At 37.8% G+C, this 20678-nt stretch overlaps 2 protein-coding genes across 2 annotated transcripts in view; both read left to right on the top strand.

Annotated features, from left to right (window-relative positions):
• LOC144201548 (myosin IXb) overlaps window positions 1–9902 on the top strand; it is a 38037-nt gene extending 28135 nt beyond the window's left edge. Inside the window, exons 25-43 of the mRNA XM_077724271.1 lie at window positions 384–695; window positions 1314–1395; window positions 1501–1698; window positions 2616–2722; window positions 2810–2892; window positions 3890–4074; window positions 4232–4339; window positions 5316–5486; window positions 5561–5602; window positions 5675–5786; window positions 6203–6276; window positions 6343–6535; window positions 7329–7457; window positions 7735–7840; window positions 7908–8039; window positions 8504–8627; window positions 8685–8776; window positions 8846–8970; window positions 9557–9902. Coding sequence (XP_077580397.1) covers window positions 384–695; window positions 1314–1395; window positions 1501–1698; window positions 2616–2722; window positions 2810–2892; window positions 3890–4074; window positions 4232–4339; window positions 5316–5486; window positions 5561–5602; window positions 5675–5786; window positions 6203–6276; window positions 6343–6535; window positions 7329–7457; window positions 7735–7840; window positions 7908–8039; window positions 8504–8627; window positions 8685–8776; window positions 8846–8970; window positions 9557–9738 — 2557 coding nt within the window. The 3' untranslated portion in view covers window positions 9739–9902. The remainder of the gene's footprint in view (window positions 1–383; window positions 696–1313; window positions 1396–1500; window positions 1699–2615; window positions 2723–2809; window positions 2893–3889; window positions 4075–4231; window positions 4340–5315; window positions 5487–5560; window positions 5603–5674; window positions 5787–6202; window positions 6277–6342; window positions 6536–7328; window positions 7458–7734; window positions 7841–7907; window positions 8040–8503; window positions 8628–8684; window positions 8777–8845; window positions 8971–9556) is intronic.
• Window positions 9903–10865: 963 nt separating this feature from the next.
• Window positions 10866–19205, top strand: slc71a1-2 (solute carrier family 71 member 1-2). Its single transcript, XM_077724531.1, has 12 exons — window positions 10866–11161; window positions 13186–13281; window positions 13970–14032; window positions 14406–14533; window positions 14621–14735; window positions 15523–15741; window positions 16595–16708; window positions 16938–17009; window positions 17097–17209; window positions 17904–18001; window positions 18077–18234; window positions 18856–19205. Exons 1-12 carry the CDS (start codon window positions 11078–11080, stop codon window positions 19054–19056), a joined length of 1461 nt encoding a protein of 486 aa, XP_077580657.1. The 5' UTR covers window positions 10866–11077; the 3' UTR covers window positions 19057–19205.
• The last annotated feature ends 1473 nt before the right edge of the window (window positions 19206–20678 follow it).

Raw genomic sequence — 20678 nt, 5'->3', positions numbered from 1 at the left:
TGATTTTACATTGTCCACAAACTAGACCTGATCTGGAAAAGAACAGTTTTTGCATTGTCCACAAACTAGATCTGATCTGGAAAAGACTTGTTTTTACATTATCCACAAACTAGATCTGATCTGGAAACAAACTGTTTTTACACTGTCCACGAACTAGACCAGATCTGCAAAAGAACAGTTTTTTACATTGTCCACAAACTAGATCTGATCTGGAAAAGAACCATTTTTACATTGACCACACACAGTGCAATTGACATATTTCTATTTACATCACTGAAACTAAAACAGATCAACAATTACCTATGCATTACAGGCAAATCTATAACTCTGTACCTTATATTTGTACATTTTGTGTTCATGAAATTGCTTATCCCGCCGCTCAGCTCCTCAAGAAAAGGACTGCGTCGACAACAAAAAGTCGAGCTGAGCCCGAATAGATTCCAGAAGGAGACGGACACCGTCAACGGGCGAGGGGGTCGCGGTACCCCGCCGCCCCTCAACCGCCCACTATCTATGCCTTTGGACTCCAGAGTGGGTGTGGGGGGCCCCCACTCAGACAAGAGCCCCTCCCTTCAACGCTACAAAGACAGCGGCGACTTTAAGGAGAAGGCCGAGAGGTGGCGGGAACGATTAAGCGACGAGTCCAGTCCAGAAGTCAACCGGCGAAGGACAGACAAACGAAAGGATGACTTCAAGTAAGTCTTTCATTACTGCTCTCAATGTGGCGGCCTGGGGGGCCAATTCTGGCCCACCACATCATTTTATGTGGCCCGAAATACTCAATCAGAAGGGCCCACTTTGTGTTTTAAATGAAGATTAGGCATGTATATGACATTTTCTCATTTTTCCCTTTATAAATCAATAATTGCATTTTATTTAAAAACCCAAATTGTAATGTTGTATATTTACTGATTTTCCCCTTTTTAAATAATAATTGCACATATTTAAATACATATTTTTTTTCTTTTTGTCTTTTTAGGTCAAAAAGCATTTTGGAAAACCTCAAAATAAATCTAAAAAATATGTTTTTCACTTTATTATTGAACATCATTTAATTATTATTTATTTATCTGAAATTAATAACAAATGATTAAGATGTTTTTCCCTTACTAAGAAAAAAAAATCTTTTATATAAAAAAAAAAACTTAATTTTTAGGGCTTTTGATCCAGTTTTTTTCCCGATTTTTTTTTTTTTTAACTATCTGAATATTACATCTAAAGTGGTCTGGCCTACATGACAGTTTGACACCCTTGACATATATGGATTAGAATGCTTCTTATGGATATTTGAAGACATTTTTTTGTTATTCCAGGCACAAGGGCAAGTCCATGTCAGCAGACGAACTGTCCAAAATCAGCTCATCTGGCTCCGATAGCTCACCCCATCCTAACGAGGTAACGTAACAATTCCACCAACCCTTTAATTGTCTTCCCATTTTTAGTTTGTTTAAACAACACCAGCTCCACCAGCTTTACAGTGCTTCATCACCCCCTTATCAGGTCAGGGTGCGCATGCGCAAAAGTCGCAAGCGCAAACGCCGGTTAGCATACGCCCGAAGCGGTTTGATGATTAACTTTGGCGGCTCCAAGGAAAGCGAATACTGGAGTTTTCCACTGCCCCCTTTCAGCCCTCGCTCAAGCACCCTCAAGACTTCGGCCAGTAGCGTGGATGTCCGAGCTCTCAAATCTCAGGTTAAGGTACCAGGGTAGATGGATCTGCTACCTGTTGCCCGTCTTGGCATGTGCATGACGGCAAAATAGGATTGGACGGCCGCATTTTTTTGCGTAAAATGGCCATGCTGCTTTTTGGTGGGGAAAAAAGGGAAAGGCTTTTGTTTGGACTTTTTTTTTTTTGATCCAATAAGACCAAACTTATCAGGTTTAAGGGAAAAAAATCACTAAAAAACATCAGATTTCTACAAAACTAATTACAAAGTAGCGTTTTTTTTTTTTAGTAAAAGGATTAAAAGAACTGGATTATAATCCCTGAATATTCCGTTTTTTTTATAGTTCTGAAACAATGTATTTCTTAGCTTTATTTAAATATATTTTTAGAATTTTTTTTTAAACTAAAAACTGAAAAAAATGATTAAAAAATGACAAGTATTTACTTTCTCGGGCCGCACAAAATAATGCGTGGGCCAAATTTGGCCCGTGGGCCGCTTCTTTGACACCTGTGAGTTAAAATAATTCATTTTGTAAACATTTTCTTTTAAAAAAAATAGGAACAGGTCATGCAATTTGACTCACAAAATAAATATTGCGTTGATCTTCACTATATTAGTGATTAATACTTTAATTTTTGCATGATTTTCAAAAAGAAGTCTGAAAACAGTATTTTTATCATTTTGAAAAAGCATGTTATTCACAAAGCATGTTCAGTTTTTGTTGTATCTCATGTATGCATGCATGAGAATGCTAAAATAATAGCATTTGGTGCTGTTTTGCATGTGATGCATTCAATGGTGAAGGTTTTAAAACGCCATGCAAACGCTGCAGTGGTGGTGGAGGCAAAATGGCCGGACTGGCTTACTGGGACTATCCCATTGCTTTGGTTTTTATATTTTTATCATCTATCTGTCCTTTATGATTGACACATTTGCTCACATTTCTAGAACCCTCCAGAAACAGACGGGGCTCGATTCAGCCTTCCCTCCAGGAGCGCCAATGAAAGTTCTGGACCACCTAGATCTAACCAATCACAGCTCACCACCCCAGAGAAGTATACACACTCCATTTTGAAATGACATTTTCAGTTATTTCCATTATTTTTAAACATTTTCTGAACGACATTTTTTTTTTGCTGCAGAATTTGGTTTCTGAGTCGATTTTTGCGCAAACGCTCACCGAAAATGCCTGCCAATAATGATTCGCTTCCACAAGAAAAAGCAGGTAAGGGTTTATATATGAAGGTATTTTTGTGTGTGTGTAAAAGTATTGTACTTTTTTTAAAATATGCCACTGAAGTTCTCAATCAAAAGTACCACAAATTTTGCTTCGAATTTGCTTTCCCCAAGTGGCCACTTTAGAAATTGGCTTTAAGCATACTTGGTGGGGTGCTTGGACGTTTGGTCGCCGGTCAAATGGTAACCGAGAGTTTACTGTTGAAATTCTGCTTTCAAAATTATATTCATGAGAGAGAGTTTAATATCTGAGTACTGTTTAATATCTAAGTACTGTTAATATCTAAGTACTGTTAATATGTAAGTACTGTTAATATGTAAGTACTGTTAATATGTAAGTACTGTTAATATGTAAGTACTGTTAATATGTAAGTACTGTTAATATGTAAGTACTGTTAATATGTAAGTACTGTTAATAGGTAAGTACTGTTAATATGGAAGTACTGTTAATATGTAAGTACTGTTAATATGTAAGTACTGTTAATATGTAAGTACTGTTAATATGTAAGTACTGTTAATATGTAAGTACTGTTAATATGTAAGTACTGTTTAATATCTGAGTACTGTTTAATATCCGAGTACTGTTTAATATCCGAGTACTGTTTAATATCTGAGTACTGTTTAATATCCGAGTACTGTTTAATATCCAAGTACTGTTTAATATCCAAGTACTGTTTAATATCCAAGTACTGTTAAATATCCAAGTACTCTTAAATATCCAAGTACTGTTAAACATCTATGTACTGTTTAATATCTAAGTTGTTTAATATCTAAGTACTGTTATATATCTATGTACATTTGACCGGCGACCAAACGTCCGTGGTCTTATTTTTTTAAATCATTTATCAACACTATTATTGAATGTTTAAATATTATAATAATCTGTTAATAAATGTTCACAAAATATTGTGATATATCTCTACTCTCATCTGTTATGTTTAGGTCTAGCCAATTTAAATGTGTTTTTTTTTTTTTTTCCCTCGTAGTGACCTTGCCAATCGCCAAGACTCATTCGTACAAGATGACCCCCCAGAACTCGGCGCTGACGGCAGGCAACCCCACCATCAAAATCAGTCGGGGAACGCGAGTTTTGCGCTGGAATGTTTCATTGGAGCGCGAAATCCAAGACGCCAAAGAACTGCGGAACCTGGACGAGTTTCTCGGCAACCAAGTAAGGAGGACCAATAAAATATAGACCTCAGCACATTTGAACCCAATTTAGTATTTATGATATTTACTCACATTGCACTCAAAAGTAGGCAGTTGTAAGTTAAGGTTGTTGTTTTTTTTACATTATCCACTTAAACTAATATATTGAGAATCCTCAGGTCAACGACTTGCGAACACGAATCAAAGAACTGTCCCCAACGGAGAACATCTTCCTCACGGCCACCATGCAGTTCAGAGAGACCATCAAAGGCATGTTCTCCGTCCAGGTCGGTACTCAAACGGCGTGACCGCACGTTTGGTCGCCAGACGTTTGGTCGCCGGTCAAATGGTGACAGCGAGTTTACTGTTGAAACCAGCTCTCAAAATTATATTCATGAGACAGAGTTTAATATCTAAGGACTGTTGAAACCAGCTCTCAAAATTATATTTATGAGAGTTTAATATCTAAGTACTGTTTAGTATCTAGGTACTGTTTAATAACTAAGTACTGTTGAAAACGGTAGATATTTAGATATTCAACTCTCATGAATATAATTTTGAGAGCTGGTTTCAACTGTACTTAGATATTAAACATTACTTAGATATTAAACAGTACTTAGATATAAAACAGTATACTTAGATATGAAACAGTACTTAGATATTAAACAGTACTTCAAAATATTAACCAGTACTTAGATATAAAACAGTATACTTAGATATTAAACAGTACTTAGATATTAAAGAGTACTTAGATATTAAAGAGTACTTAGATGTTAAAGAGTACTTAGATATTAAAGAGTACTTGGATGTTAAAGAGTACTTAGATGTTAAAGAGTACTTAGATATTAAACAGTACTTAGATACTAAACAGTACTTAGATATTAAACAGTACTTAGATACTAAACAGTACTTAGATATTAACCAGTACTTAGATATTAACCATGGTTAATATCTAAGTACTGGTTAATATTTGAGTACTGCAGTACTTAGATATTAACCAGTTCTTAGATATTAAACCTTACTTAGATATTAAACAGTACTTGGATCTTAAACAGTACTTAGATATTAAACTCCCTCTCTCAGATATTAAACTCTCTTTTAGATATTGAACTCTCTCATGGTTATAATTTTGAGAGCTGGTTTTCTACAGTAAACTCTCTGTCACCATTTGATCGCCGACCAAACGTCCAATCACCCTCAACCGTGCACCTTCTCCTCTGGTTCTCTTATGAAAACCATCAAGCACTCTCGGTCTCTCCACAGAAGCCGCAGATCGGCTACAAAGATCTGATGAAAGGCTACCAGAACAAAGTCAGCTCACTAGCCGGCCCCAAAAATAAGAACGAAGTATCGCTGGTGGTCAACTTGTTCCAATCAGTGCTCGATGGCTTCATCAGAGGCGAGATCAAGAGGATGGACTCCGAGCCCACCAAGGTGACATTTCTGCCCACCTCGCACTTCCATATTCGTCTTAAAATAGAATAGTAAAATATTCTTGTTTTTTTCAGGCTTCCAAGACGACAAAGAAGCGAAGGAAAAAGGACAAATGCGTAAGCCAATTGTTTTTAAGGAGGAAAAATATATTTGGAACAATGAGTGACTTGATTTGATGTTTTTGACAGCCTGACGGTCCACTTGACCACCGTTTCAGCACCTATCAAGTCAACATCATGCAGTCATGTGACCTGTGCGGCTCTTACATTTGGGGGATGGAGAAGGCCTACATGTGCAGTTGTATGTTTACACAAGAGTATACATAGTTATCTTGACAAAATACAACATATAAATTAAATGTAACTCTGTGAACTTCAATTTAATCAATCAAATTTTTGAGGGAAATTTGATAGTCATCCCTTTATTCTTTCTTGAATTATCTTGACACCAAATACTTAATCTCCGCTTTCTGTTGGTTTTACTGAATAGCACAGATAATGGATACATTTTTTTTAATGGAAAATTAGCTAAAAAAAGTTATTAAATGCAGTTAAATGTGTATAACCACCAAACCAAAAAACTAATGATTTAATTAGTCATTTGTTTTTGTCATTAATGGCAATAAAACATTGTTAACTACATTTTTTTAGCTAATATTTTGGATAATGAGCTCACTCCAATTAGAATAACTGTTTGTTGCTTTTGTATTTTTTCAGCATGCAAGTTGATTTGTCACAAGAAATGCCTCAACAAAATCATCACTGATTGTTCAACGCGCTGTGCCAAGCAGGTAAGACACCATAACAAAAAAATATATATATATATGTATGATAGGTGTCATAATTGTGTTTACCAGGATGAAAGCGTTCCCGGCGGTCTTCACTTTGGGGTCCACGTGTGCGTATTGACCAGCAAGGCCAATCCAGTGCCAAAGGTGGTGGAACTGATGCTGATGTACGTGGAGATGAACGGCCTCTACACCGAAGGCATCTATCGCAAGTCGGGCTCGGCCTGCCGTGCCCGGGAGCTCCATCAAATCATGGAGTTGGGTAAGAGCCATACAAAGCTTTAGAGCTTCAAAATGCGACTTATTCCATTGTTTAAATCTTGACTTGCGCAATGTTGTAGGACTTAAAGTAAGAATGTAGTCAATATTTTGCAAACTTTTGGATAGGCTCAAGCTAATGTAGTGAAAAAAGTGAGAGCACGCTTTATAAAGAATAGACAATATGAATAGAAGTACAATTGCGTGGGTATAAAACTATTGAGAAATATATAAGTTTTGGATGATGATGATGATCATAAAGAATACAAAATTATGACAAATGCCAAAATTATGACAAATGCCAAAATTACAGAAAATGCGCAAATGGAGAAAAAAAAATACAGTAATTCTTGGAATATGGCGGTTAATTTAGGTCAAACATGGCCGCAAGCGACTATTGAAAAATTGCAAAGTAGGGTCAACCTGTTATCATTTTTTTTAATTGTATTTATTATTATTTTTCTTTAGTGCCGAGTCCTAATATCAAAAGTAGCTTCAACTTATGAGTTTCAGCATGGATTTTCACATTTTTATTAACCTAAAAAATATATATATATACTCTAAATAACAAATAGCGAAAAAGAATCATAGTAGTGAAGACGCAATAACCGAGGGATTACCGCAATGTACAATTTCCCCATGAATGCTAACATGTTATTAATAAAATTCACATATGATAACTGATTCATTTCATGATTGACAGTAAGTGTTCTCTGGTAGTCAATCATGACAAAATAGTTCTCCAAAACAAATATTACAACGTGGTTGCATGAATCCTCATTGTACTCCTATTTCAGACCCCGAGGCTGCAAATCTGGAGAATTACCCCATCCACACAATCACAGGCCTGGTGAAACGTTGGCTCCGAGAACTACCTGACCCCCTCATGACCTTTTCTCTCTACAGTGACTTCCTCCATGCCGTGGGTGAGTCCATATCCACCACAAAAAAGTACTTTACAATCTTCAGAAACTTGATTGACGGCAATGTTTTTTTTGTTCTTCTCTGCGCAGCAGCTAACATTTGGCGCGCAGTAAATAAAATCCAAACTTCGTTTTTTTACCCTTTTCCCCATGATGGCGCCGTTTAAGTGGCAGTAGCTCTGTCCACTCTTATGTTTTTTGTGTTTTACAGCATGTTTTACATGCAAAAATTAGAGGAAACATTGATTGACAGGTGGTCTCGATTCACTGTCTTCTGCAGAGTTCCCAGAGAGAGCCGAAAGAATACGAGCCGTGTACCAAAAGGTGGATGAACTTCCATTAGCCAATTACAACACACTGGAGAGGCTCATCTTCCACCTTGTCCGGTAAAAAAAATATTGGAGTTTAGCGCATTTGTTAATAGCTGTTTTAATGTATGTGTTTGGTTTTCAGAGTGGCTAAAGAGGAAGAATCCAACAAGATGACATCAAGTTCCCTCGCCATTGTGTTTGCGCCGTGTATCCTGCGCTCGCCAGACTCGGATGACCCTTTCATCGGGATGAGAGATGTGGCCAAGACAACCACGTGAGTCATGCTTTTCACTATATTTTTTTCATTTACACTTTTATCGTATTTCCAACTACATTTTGCATATTTTTTCACCATTTGGCTTGGTCTGCGACTGTTTATTTTGTCTTTCTGACCATAAACACACTGTTTTGTTGTTTTTTAGGCTATAGTTATCTGAAAACCTTATGGTAACATATGCATATTTAGTCTGTTGTGTTCCTTTTCGGAACTGGTGTCAAAGTGGTGGCCCGGGGGCCAGAATCTGGTCCGCCACGTCATTTTATCCGGTCCAAGAAAGTAAATTTTCTGTTTTAGGATCAAATTTAAATGAAGATTATAGATGTATATTATATTTCCTGATTTTACTCTTGGGAAATCAATAATTCCATTTTTTTTTCTGTGTTTTTAGGTCAAAAAGCATTTTGTAAAATTGAAAAATAAATATAAAAATATTTTCTGTTTTCCATTTTCACATTCAGGTGCGTGGAGATCCTCATCTCGGAGCAGTTCAGGCGTTATAAGGAAAAACTGCAGAACATCCAAGACCTGGAGTACGCCGAGGCCCTGGCTGTCAATCAACTGAAGCTGAAAAGACAAAACACGGTAAGAACTATCTTGCTGACTGAATCTTATGTTGTCACATGATAAATGCCTCCGCAGATTGTGGAAAAAGTGGAACTGGAAGTTCCTGACGAGACAGATTCGGAGGAGAGGACTCTCATTGAAAGAATCCGCTCCATTAAGCAGGAAAAGTAAGAAGTCATCACTTGCTGGCTGTTTTTCTGGCAAGTATTTGAAATCTTTGTCAAATTCTTTTCTAGGCTGGACCTGGCTTGCAGGTTGCCAGATCTGGAGCAGGAAAACTCTGACAATGAGATACTGGACTCTTCATCCTCCATGAGCACCGAAAGTCTGGATGACCGGCTCAACAGTCTGGATTTGGATGGTCAGTAATGAGGCAAGGTCGTAAAAACAGGGGTGGGCAAACTTTTGGGACTGGGGGGCCCACATTGACTTCAAAAATGTGACAGATGGGCCAGGTCAGCACAAGATATGATACATATAAAAAAGTGCATCCGTTAACAGTACATGTGAAACATAAACTGAAAAAAAGTACTCAAGTATTAACATACTCATGACTCATTAAAGTTTAAAGTATAAAGTACAAAGCGGAAGCCAGTGGCTACTAGTAGCTCTGTCCACTTTTATTTGTTTTTCGTGTTTTACAGCCCTTCTATCTTTTTTTTAAATGACATTTTAAAATTTCTTAATACATTCCTTTTTACTTTATACTTTATACTTTTGACTTTAATTCTGAATGAGTATGTTAATACTTTAGTCCTTTTTTCCTATTTATATTTCATATGTACTGTTAACGAATGCACTTTTTTATATGTTATCGTATCTTGTGCTGACCCCACCCATCTGTCACATTTTTAAAGTCAATGTGGCCCCCGGGGCCAAAAGTTTGCCCACCCCTGTAGTAATTATAAAGGAGAAATTTGCATCATGTGACATTGATTCTCTTCAAGGGGCTGCAAAGGAAAGTGCAAAGCCGACGGTCGACATGACCATCAAGCCCGAGTGCTTTGCCGCATCCGTCTCGCCCAACGTGGATGGAAACAAAACATGTAGTGGTAGTTTTGACCATCTGGATATACCTTACATTGATGAAACCGAGGGGAAGAACGAGGAAGAAGCTACGGCTAGTTAACGCTAGCACGTTTTGGTGGTGTGCTTCAGACTTAGTAATCATCCGTCAATGCTGCTATCGAAAAATCCAGAAAACAGCACGTCACCAAATACATTGTCGCTACACTTCAAAACTTTCAAGCAAATTTATCCTGCAAATGAATAATAATAAACATTTGCATCATATTTTCCTCAAATTAAGAATGGACCCCTGAAGACACATCTGTGTTGAGATATTTTATCAAAATATACTAATAATGCACCACCAGGATGACACTGGACTATATAAACAAAAGATTTTACTGTACAAAAATAATTATATTGTACATATTTCTGTCAGTTATTCTTGTTTTATTCCTTTGACTGATCCAAATGCCCCATTGTTACCCTGTAATTTTTTTTGCCATTCGTGTGTATGTGTAAAAAAAGGCTACATTCGTGGATTTATGACATTTTCACATGCAGACTAATTAAATGACTGTTTCAGAAAATACTAGATTAAATGCTTGTAACATTTAGGATGTGTGTATCCCATGTTTGATCTGAAAAAAAAAGGCAGAATCTGTTGGTGCCCAGAGTTTCATCTGAGATGAAACTCTGGGCACCAACTATTGTTCATTTGAATCTGGATTGCAATTGCTTCCAAAGGTCAGTGTTGATATCACAAACTCTAACTGTTTGCTTTCCCGGAGATCATTGTCCTCTCGTAATACCAGTGTATTGATTTGTGGACATTTGAGGTATCATTTTACTTTACTGAAAGCATAAACTGTCACCTTACGACCCATTTTGTTAGTGATTAATTACGAGAGGTAGTGGCAATGGCAGGCTATATATAAACTGACCTATTTTCCCCCAAATGAAAACAAACAATTTTCATAAATACACACACTATAAATAAACTTCAACCATTGGGATCACTATAACTAAAATTAAGAATTTCCATAAATACTATTTAAAAAATCGGCTTTATTATTCTTCAATTGACATTTACAACACACGTCATTTCCTATGCGTCACAGGCTATAGAAATCCCGCCATTATTGTCCTATGTAGCATTCTGAAACGACTGATCTCTAATCGGCCAATCAGAAAAGGCCTCGCTGAGCCCACCAATTGACGGATTCAGCAAATGGCCATGGGGCGTGGCCATATTTGGTTCCGGAAGAAGGCTCTAAGCGAGGTGGTGTCGCTGTGTTGGTGATGAGGAATCATCGTTTAGTTAGCTTGCTGCTATCTGTCTTTGACTTGGTGTATGTAATGAGCTTAGCCACCGAGATCGCTGAATCGTTCGACTTTTGTTGTTATTGAGGCTCCACCACGATGACCTGCTAACAACCGACGATGGGCATAAGCGAACAATGACGGGGGAGAAAAAGAAGAAGAAGCGGCTCAACCGCAGCATTCTTCTGGCCAAGAAAATTATCATAAAAGATGGGGGAAGTGTGAGTTAAATATTTATTCATTTCCGGTAATGTACCTTGCTCCTAAAAAAACGTCAGTTATTATTTCCAAACACTCTTGTCTAGCTTTGTGTTTGGGTAATTATTATCAAAGCTGGCTGTTATAACCGTTATCCAGCGATGTTGAGACACGGCTAGGTAGCTAATGGTTAGCTCGCGGGCCTAGCAATGTACGCAGACCCTTGGTTTAAACACGTTATGTCGGCTTCTGTTGTGGGTATTTCCACCCGGAAGCAAAAACAATTGCTTTCAGACTTTGTCAAAGCGAGGCTAGTTCTCCTTTTTTTCTTTAAACTCACAAAATTTAACCTGCCAGTCAAAGTGTTTGTGGACGTTAGCACGCTATTGCAATCGTCAGTGTGTGTGTTTGTGTATATGTCAATGCTTCTAAAATCTTCTAAAAATCGCGTCGTGTTTCATTAAACTCGAAAAACACGTCCAAAAATCATTTATATCTACGCAATTGTCAAATTAAGAAAAAATAAAACGTGACCATCTAGTTTTTTTCCACTTTAATCTTCAGGTGTCAAAGTTGGCTTGGAACATAGTGTTACATTAAAATGATTACTAACCATTAGAGCTTGGCTAATTGAGTCTATTATGCAATTGTATTATCTGAACAGAAAGGGAATACCATAAATATTTCAGGAATAAATTATAACTAAATGTTGCTAAGTGTTTTAAACTGAGGAATATTTGGGCAATTTGAAACATGATAGTAATTTTGTATACTGGCATGTATTTTGTACTTGGCCAAGGACAGAGTTTCTTGCCAGGATAATAAATTTTATTCCTCCACTTATATAACTTTGATTCTACATCTGTGATCCAACCTGAATTTCTAGTCAGAAACTGTCTATTATTAACTACTGTAAAATGGTTCATAGTTACCCTTAATAGTTAATATAAAAAATGCCAATTCAGAATTGTGCATTTATTTTAGAATACTGTTAATGTTAACATATGTTTATAACAAATATGACGTCATGGTGTATTATTTCAATTGGACGAATTTATTTAGCTGCCATTTGCCATTTTAAAACGTGCATGGCAACAGAAAGCTGTTGGTTTGCATGTTTGTATAATTAATGTTTTCTAACAGTGTGAAAGACAGAAACAAGTTTATGAATCCAATTTTTTTATGATATATATTTTAGAATATCAACATTCTGAAGTAATATTGGGAAGTATTTTGTTACCTTCCTTAATGCCTACCAACCTAATACTTAAACTTAATGCACTCGCTTAGCAATTTAGCTGAAAAGCTATTTTATTGGCCGAGTTTATGTTTTGTACCGTAAAGACTGCTATAAAAATTAATGTAAATCAATAAATGTTTAGGTTAAGTGCAATAAGGAGTCTGTTTTTAAAGTTTTTTGAATTGAAAGAGGATAAAAATACATTTTGTTAAAGTTGCAGTTGAAATAAAACCACTTTAACTCCTTCAAAATAAAAGGCTAACATCAGTTTATTTGTTTTAAAATTAGATCTGTAAATTGTACAAGCTACAGTTAAACTCCTATATATAATAACAACAATAATAACAATTAAAATGACACAGTTCATGTAAGAGTTTAGCCACGATAACCAAAATTTCTCCTAAAATCCCATGAAAGTTTTGCATAGTATTTTTGAATTGACCTTTTTAACCTAACCACCTTGAATATATACTTTAAATATATTCCGAAAGCCATTTTTCAGATCCGTGGCATGTTTACAACAACTGAAAAATGACGTGGCTCCCTTCCAGTGGGGCCCTGGCATCCCATAATGCTTATTGTCCCACCAGTGGAGGCTTCTATTATAACCCACAAAGCAGCCTATTATTATTTAATGTGGATGCTGCAACAACCATCAACAGGAGGCTGGCACACACATTAGTGAAAATAGCTGATTGCGTCTTGTGGAACCGTTAAGCGTTGAACTGTAAAATGGATAGCCATGTTTTTTTTTTGAAAATGAAATTGTGAAAAGGATAAAATGACATTTTTCTTCCGCTTTTGCAGCCTCAGGGAATTGGCGAGCCCAGCGTCTACCATGCCGTGGTGGTCATCTTCCTGGAGTTTTTTGCCTGGGGTCTCCTCACTACTCCCATGCTCACGGTAAGCCCACCATTCTGTATGTATGCCTTGGGAAAAGTTATCCAATTGGGTGTTGCGTCACCCCCAGTGCGCGTACTGTTGAAGTCATGATTGGGGAAGTCGGAAAATGGGCTCTGTTATGAAATTCGGTTTTTTAAATTGCATTTCAATTCCCCTAAAATGAGGTTAAATTCTGTTTTCTACTGTTCATTTTGTGGTTTTGAGGAAAAAATTTGAAATGCAATCAGAGTTGGTGGTCGCCGGACGTTTGGTCACCCGTACGTTTGGTCGCCCGGACGTTTGGCCGCCAGTCTTTTGGTCCCTTACATCTATACTCTTCATTTGAATTTGATCCTAAAACAGAAAGTTGGCACTCATTATTTACTTTCCCGGGCCACACAAAATGATGCAGCGAGCCAGATTTGGCCCCCAGACCGCCACTATGACAGATGTGGTTTACACTGTCTGTATGGCTTGTTCCTGGCAAATTGCCTTTTACAGTCCTACATTTTGATTTCTTGCATGTCACGATAACAACCAGCGTTCAAGCAAATTTATGTGCATGCGTAACTTTGTTTGGACTTTGGAACTTTACCACCATTGATTTGGTCTCCCTTCCTTTCTACTTTCGCCCCATTATTGTATTTGTGTCATGCTGTAATCTCAAGTTTTTTAACCTTAACTGTATTTTTTTTTGGGGGGGTGGCAGGTATTGCATCAGACATTCCCCCAGCACACATTCCTGATGAATGGCCTCATCCATGGAGTCAAGGTAGGAAATGAGCACATAATAATAACAAATGGCTTCAAACATGAAGCAGACCTTCCTCTAAAAAAAAAAAAAAATTGCACAAACTTTTCGGAAATTACATACAATTATTAGACAAAAAAACACTACACCAAAAATAATAATATAAACATAACAGACACAGAAATATAATACAATTTAATCTAATATAATCTAATCTGTGACTCAAATACTAAATAGCATGAGTACTTATTTTAGAGAAATACTACTACTACTACTATTAAAAAAATGTTCTTTTAATAGTTGACAAAATTGGATTTGGCAATTTTTTTTGTGTATTTTCATATCTTTTACTATTCTTTCTATATTAATTAAATTTTTATGTTCTTCTTCCAAGGGCCTACTGTCATTTCTCAGCGCCCCACTCATCGGAGCCTTGTCAGACGTTTGGGGGCGCAAATCCTTCCTGCTGCTCACCGTCTTCTTCACGTGCGCGCCCATCCCGCTGATGAAGATCAGCCCGTGGTGAGTCAGCCAATCAGGACGTCGCCTGCCATGCCACGCCTCCTTCATGGCCCCATCCCCATCTGACCTGACTTTTCCATCATCCAGGTGGTACTTTGCCGTCATCTCCATGTCGGGGGTCTTCGCCGTCACGTTCTCCGTCATCTTCGCCTACGTGGCCGACATCACGCAGGAGCACGAGAGGAGCACTGCGTATGGTTTGGTGAGGATATTGTGGAAATAAATGTCCATTTTTTTCCCCCGCATATAATTATATAATAACTTGTATATAATAACTGTAACAGAAAACACTGAATTATTTAGCAATATCAATTTTCTTTGGTTTCCAAATGAAGTATATTACAGCAAACATTAACTGCCATGTTATAAAAAAAACAAAAAACATGCATTTAGTTCAAAATCGCATAATACAATTAATTCTCCTTTTAATAACAATTTTTTTCTTTTGCAATAAACTAACTTGGTCAGGGGATCCCACTGTACATGACATATAATATCTTTTACCGTATTTTCACGACTATAAGGTGCACTTAAAAGTAAAATTTTCTCCAAAATAGACAGTGCGCCTTATAATACAGTGCGCCTTATATATGGAAACAATGTCATTTATTGAGGGTGCGCCTTATAATGCGGCGCCTTATACTTGTGAAAATACGGTATATTAAAGTAAGCCATCCATGGTGGTATCTTCTTGAAAAAATGATTTATTAACAAATATATTCGGATTATAGAGCCACATTCGGCTCTAGAGCCGCAGTTTGAAGACCACCTCAACTATAAAAGGTATAAAAAAAAAATTAAAAAGACGCTGCTGAGGTTACTAATAAAAGTCAGACAAGCCATTTATTACCAATGGAAGAAAATGACTTGGCTTGAACCCAAGCTAGTAAACAAACAGGTCGAAGAATTTCAAAACACTCCACTAAGAGTCTGGGTATTTTTTTTTTTCTGATGGGGGGTATTTGCCACGCCCTCTTTTTTTTCTTCAGGTGTCAGCCACGTTTGCGGCCAGTCTGGTCACCAGCCCGGCCATCGGCGCCTACTTGTCGGAGGCGTATGGTGACACCCTAGTGGTCATCTTGGCAACTGCCATCGCGTTGCTGGATATTTGCTTCATCCTGGTGGCCGTACCCGAGTCGCTGCCCGAGAAGATGAGGCCGGCGTCGTGGGGCGCGCCCATCTCGTGGGAACAGGCGGATCCCTTTGCCGTGAGTCAACCTATGCCTAGAATCTTTATGACGACAAACAAAACAAAAAAGACTGACGTACATGTTTGGGATCGGCGTTCGTATACGACAAACCTGAAACTGCATAAGGCGTGTAATTTGCTAATGGATGCCATCGTTGATGAATGATGTACTTTTGTATTTGTACGTAAGCAACTGTTGTAAAATGTTTTGCTATTTAGGCTAATTTAGATTTTTTCACAAGCTTACTTAAAAAAGAATGCGTTTGGAACATTATTACTATTTATGAGAGGAATACATGATTGACAATGTGATCATTTTTTTTCCAACAAATTTCAGGATAGACCAAAATACGGCCCGCGGGCCACATCTGGCCCGTTAGACTTTTTAATCCGGCCCGCCCACGTTGTCCAACAATTTTTTTTCCATTTATTTTTCATTTATTAATTTTTCCCCCAAGATGGTGGCGTCCTGTGGAAGCCAGTGGCAGTAGCTCTGTCCACTCTTATTTTTTTCTGTGTTTTACAGCCCTTCTATCTTATTTTAAATGACATTTTAATATTTCTTAATACCTTCCTTTTGACTTGACTTTGTACTTTATACTCTTTACTTTAATGAGTGATGAATATGTTAATACTTGAGTCCTTTTTTCTGTTTATGTTTCATATGTACTGTTAACAGATGCACTTTTTTATATGTTATCGTATCTTGTGCTGACTCGGCCCATCTGTCAAATTTTTAAAGTCAATGTGGCCCCCGAGCCCAAAAGTTTGCTCAACCCTGGGATAGACTGTGTCGGTTATTTTAAAAAGGGGGTGCAAAGTGTTTGTTTAATTTCAGCTAATCCTGTAATGGTGTTGTGCTTCTTTTTCAGTCCCTGCGCAAAGTGGGCCAAGACTCCACAGTGCTGCTCATCTGCATCACGGTTTTTCTCTCCTACCTCCCCGAGGCGGGCCAGTACTCCAGCTTCTTCCTCTATCTCAGACAGGTAAACACATCGGCCGACACCACCCAGTCTACGGGTCGCTCGCTCAATTCTTGTACGGACGCAATAGCGCATCAGGTGACATTTCTAACTGTCAGTTAAACCGGTAGAACCTGTCTTGAACTCAACATCCCATCATGTTATTCATTTCGTGCCCTGCATGTCAATTTGAAGCACAACTGTGGAATTTGCCGGGACACCTTTTGATGTATTTTTTGTCAACAATCGACAGGTCATCCGCTTCTCCCAAGAGACGGTAGCTGCCTTCATCGCCGTTGTGGGGATCCTCTCCATATTAGCTCAGGTGCCACATACAGTCGACTGTAAAGGTATTTTTTTTGACGAATGGGGTGGGCTCAAATGTTCTCCCGTGCCTTCACGTCACGTCTAGACGCTGGTCCTGGGCATCCTAATGCGTTCCATCGGGAACAAGAACACCATCCTGCTGGGTCTCGGCTTCCAGATTCTCCAGCTAGCCTGGTATGGCTTTGGCTCGCAGCCCTGGTAAGTCTTTTTCTTTTATTAGCTCGTAAACAGTACTTAGATATTAAACAGTACTTGGATATTAAACAGTACTTGGATATTAAGCTGTACTTAGATATTAAGCAGTACTTGGATATTAAGCAGTACTTGGATATTAAGCAGTACTTCTATATTAAACAGTACTTGGATATTCAACAGTACTTGGATATTCAACAATACTTGGATATTAACCAGTACTTGGATATTAACCAGTACTTGGATATTAACCAGTACTTGGATATTAACCAGTACTTGGATATTCAACAGTACTTGGATAGTCAACAGTACTTGGATATTCAACAGTACTTGGATATTAAACAGTACTTGGCTATTAAACAGTACTGATCGACTAAAAGACCGGCGACCAAACGTCCGGTCACTTTGGTATACTAATTCCTTAGAACCAATATGCTTTAAACAGGATAATTTAAAATAAAATAGACTTGAAAATGTCAAATAATATTGTTACAATAATGATAGGATCAATAATAACGTCAACATTAAATTTAACCTCCCCAATAGTTCTCATCTAGATTGAATATCATTCACCTAGCTATGTTGATGTAGTACCAGTTTGTGCCACCAGGCGGAAGCCTTGCATAATTCAGTGCATGTCATCACTTTGGTTGAGGGATATATTTAAGGTCATATGAGAACTATTGTTACTGTGTGGCAGGATGATGTGGGCCGCCGGTGCCGTGGCCGCCATGTCCAGCATCACCTTCCCCGCCATCAGCGCCATCGTGTCCCGCAACGCCGACCCGGATCAACAAGGCGAGCCATTCGTCGTTTACGGAACGCCGCGAGGCAAATGTAGACCCCCGTTTTATTGGTTGTCTCCTCCCGCAGGCGTGGTACAGGGCATGATCACGGGGATCCGGGGACTGTGCAACGGCTTGGGCCCGGCGCTCTACGGTTTCGTCTTCTACCTTTTTCACGTGGAGCTGACCAACACGGACGCCTCGGAGAAAGGCGGGAAACCTAACATGGCCAACCCTACGGATGAGGTGAGTCGAGGGGAAGGGAAAAAATGGCGAAATATGACACTTTTAAAGGGCACTCATTTAAATACTAAGAAATTGTGAGGGAAACTTTTCAAGTGGCCTGAATGAAGGTCATGTGTTTAGTTTACATGTTGCGAAAATGTCAAAAAAATGTATTGCATTTATGTTTACATATTTCGATCAAAATTTTGCTACAAAATCAAGCCTCTCAAACATTTTTTTGGCATTCATTTTGAAAATGTATTTATTTTATGAGCGAAATAGAAGCCTCTCAAAAACACTTTTTTGGAATTAATTTTAAAAATGTATTTTATGAGATAAGTGTTCAGTATTAATAACAACTTAGACAAGAAAAAACTTCATAAAAATGGATGTCAGGATTATATAATTTAAAAAGATAAATAACATTTTAAAAAAATATCATAAGGTCTTTTTGCCAAATTGCCCACCCCTCCTAATATATCTAATAAATACATTTTTAAAAAATCACCTTTTGTAAGGCATAATCAAAGTCTATAATTAATATTTTAGTCTTGTTAAATGCATTCTTTTAGTTTCAACAGTTTATTTATGATCATTTTGCCTCTTTTTATGTTTTTGTTTGGCCCACTGCCCGCCTTCCAGAGCTCCATCATTCCAGGCCCCCCTTTCCTTTTTGGCGCCTGCTCAGTGCTGCTCTCCCTGTTGGTGGCGCTGTTCATTCCCGAGCACACAGGGCCCGGCGCTTACAAAAAGCACAGCAATGGCGCCCAGAGCCACTCGCACAGCCCACAGGGCAGCGGGGCCGAGGGGAAAGAACCTCTGCTGGAGGACAGCAGCGTATAACATTGGACCATATTTTGAACTCGTTTTTTTTTTTTTTCCCCTTTTTTTTTTGCGACTGACTGTGAGCGTGTTGGAGTGGCGCCCGGGTTTCAATCTGTTACTAACTCGTCACATGCTGCCAGTCGGGAGGAAATACCGAGTTGGGGGGGGGGGGGGGGGGGGGGGCGAGAAAGCAGACCACTGTAGAGATCATAAGCGTCAGTTTAATGTTCTCTTCTTTGTCCTTTTTTTTAACTATAATGGGGTCGCTAATGGGTGAAAATGGTTAAAAAATACCCGTGAAAATATGTCCGTAGCAGCTAAAAAATTAATTTGAGGGTATTTTGGAGATATTTGGTATAGATGTGAATGTTTAATTTCAAGTTTTTAACGTTTTAGAACAAAAAGATGAATATTTAGTTCGATTTTTTTCAAGTTATTTAAAAATAAACAAGATAAAGCCATTTTTTTCATTCAAAAATGGTCAAAGTTGCATTGCAAATGCCCCAAAAAACAACAAAAAACATTCAGGTAGTTCAAATCTACTTGTTTTAATCAAAATTCTCCCAAAAAAACTTTTCCCCCATTTTGATTTAAATTGCCCACCTTTTAGGAATTTTCTCCAAAAAATTACCATCTCTACCCTGACTTTTTTGAGGAATTTTGCAACCCTACTTTTCCTTTCATTTGCTTTACATACACATAAACAAACAAAAAACGTGAGTCATTATTTTCCCTTTTTCTTTTAATTCAACAAATGTTGCCTTGAAGTGACTTAAGACAAATATATATATAGATATATACATAGATATATGTAAATGGTTATTACGTAACCTGTATGACGACCACGGTCTGAGAAGGCACTGTAATCCGACCGTGTTGCTCCCATCGGAGCCTCCAAAACTTGTTGTCGTTGCCTTTTCGGCCCCATTTTTTTTTCATCGGGTTTCCCCTTTTGTCCCACTACACAACCCCCATGTCTAGATTAACCTGACTTCCTTCAAAACCCCATTTTTCTCTCTTTTGTGGTCTGTTTTCAACCTTTTCCACCCTTTTTATGTACATCGCAGGTTATATTTTTCCACATCTGTAAACCTAAAATGTACCAAGTTTATTGAAGTATTTCCATACACTGTTTCTAAACCCAAAAAATCCCAAAATGGTGAACCCCCCCCTCACAAATACACAAAAAAATATCATATTTTACAGCTCCATGTCCTCATAAGCTCCATTAATCTCGATTGTTTTTGTGTCTGTGTAAGTTTCAAAGTGCATTTCATGTCACTCGCCAATCTTGTTTAACGTTTGTGCCATTTTTTTAATTTGCTTTTTTTTGTGTTTTGTCTGAATTGTTTTTCTTTTTTTGCTGCTGATTTAAGACGATTATTTTTATCTTGATAAATATGTATAGCCTTTTAAAACATTGTTTTTAGGAGGGGTATATAAAAATGGGATGTCCATCTTCTTTCACTTCACAAGCATTTCACTTTGGTTAGTGACATTTTTTTTGTTTAAAAAAATACATATTCATAATGTGGAATGGTTCAAATCAAACTGTGCAGCAGGGTTTGAAACCTGTATTGTGTCGGCCATATTACAGACATTACGGTGTTTGGTGCAACCTGACATACATTTTTTTTTGT

This window comes from Stigmatopora nigra, chromosome 9 (assembly GCF_051989575.1).
Source record: "Stigmatopora nigra isolate UIUO_SnigA chromosome 9, RoL_Snig_1.1, whole genome shotgun sequence".
NCBI classification, from domain to species: Eukaryota; Metazoa; Chordata; class Actinopteri; order Syngnathiformes; family Syngnathidae; genus Stigmatopora; species Stigmatopora nigra.
This window is presented reverse-complemented; position numbering and strand designations above follow the sequence as displayed.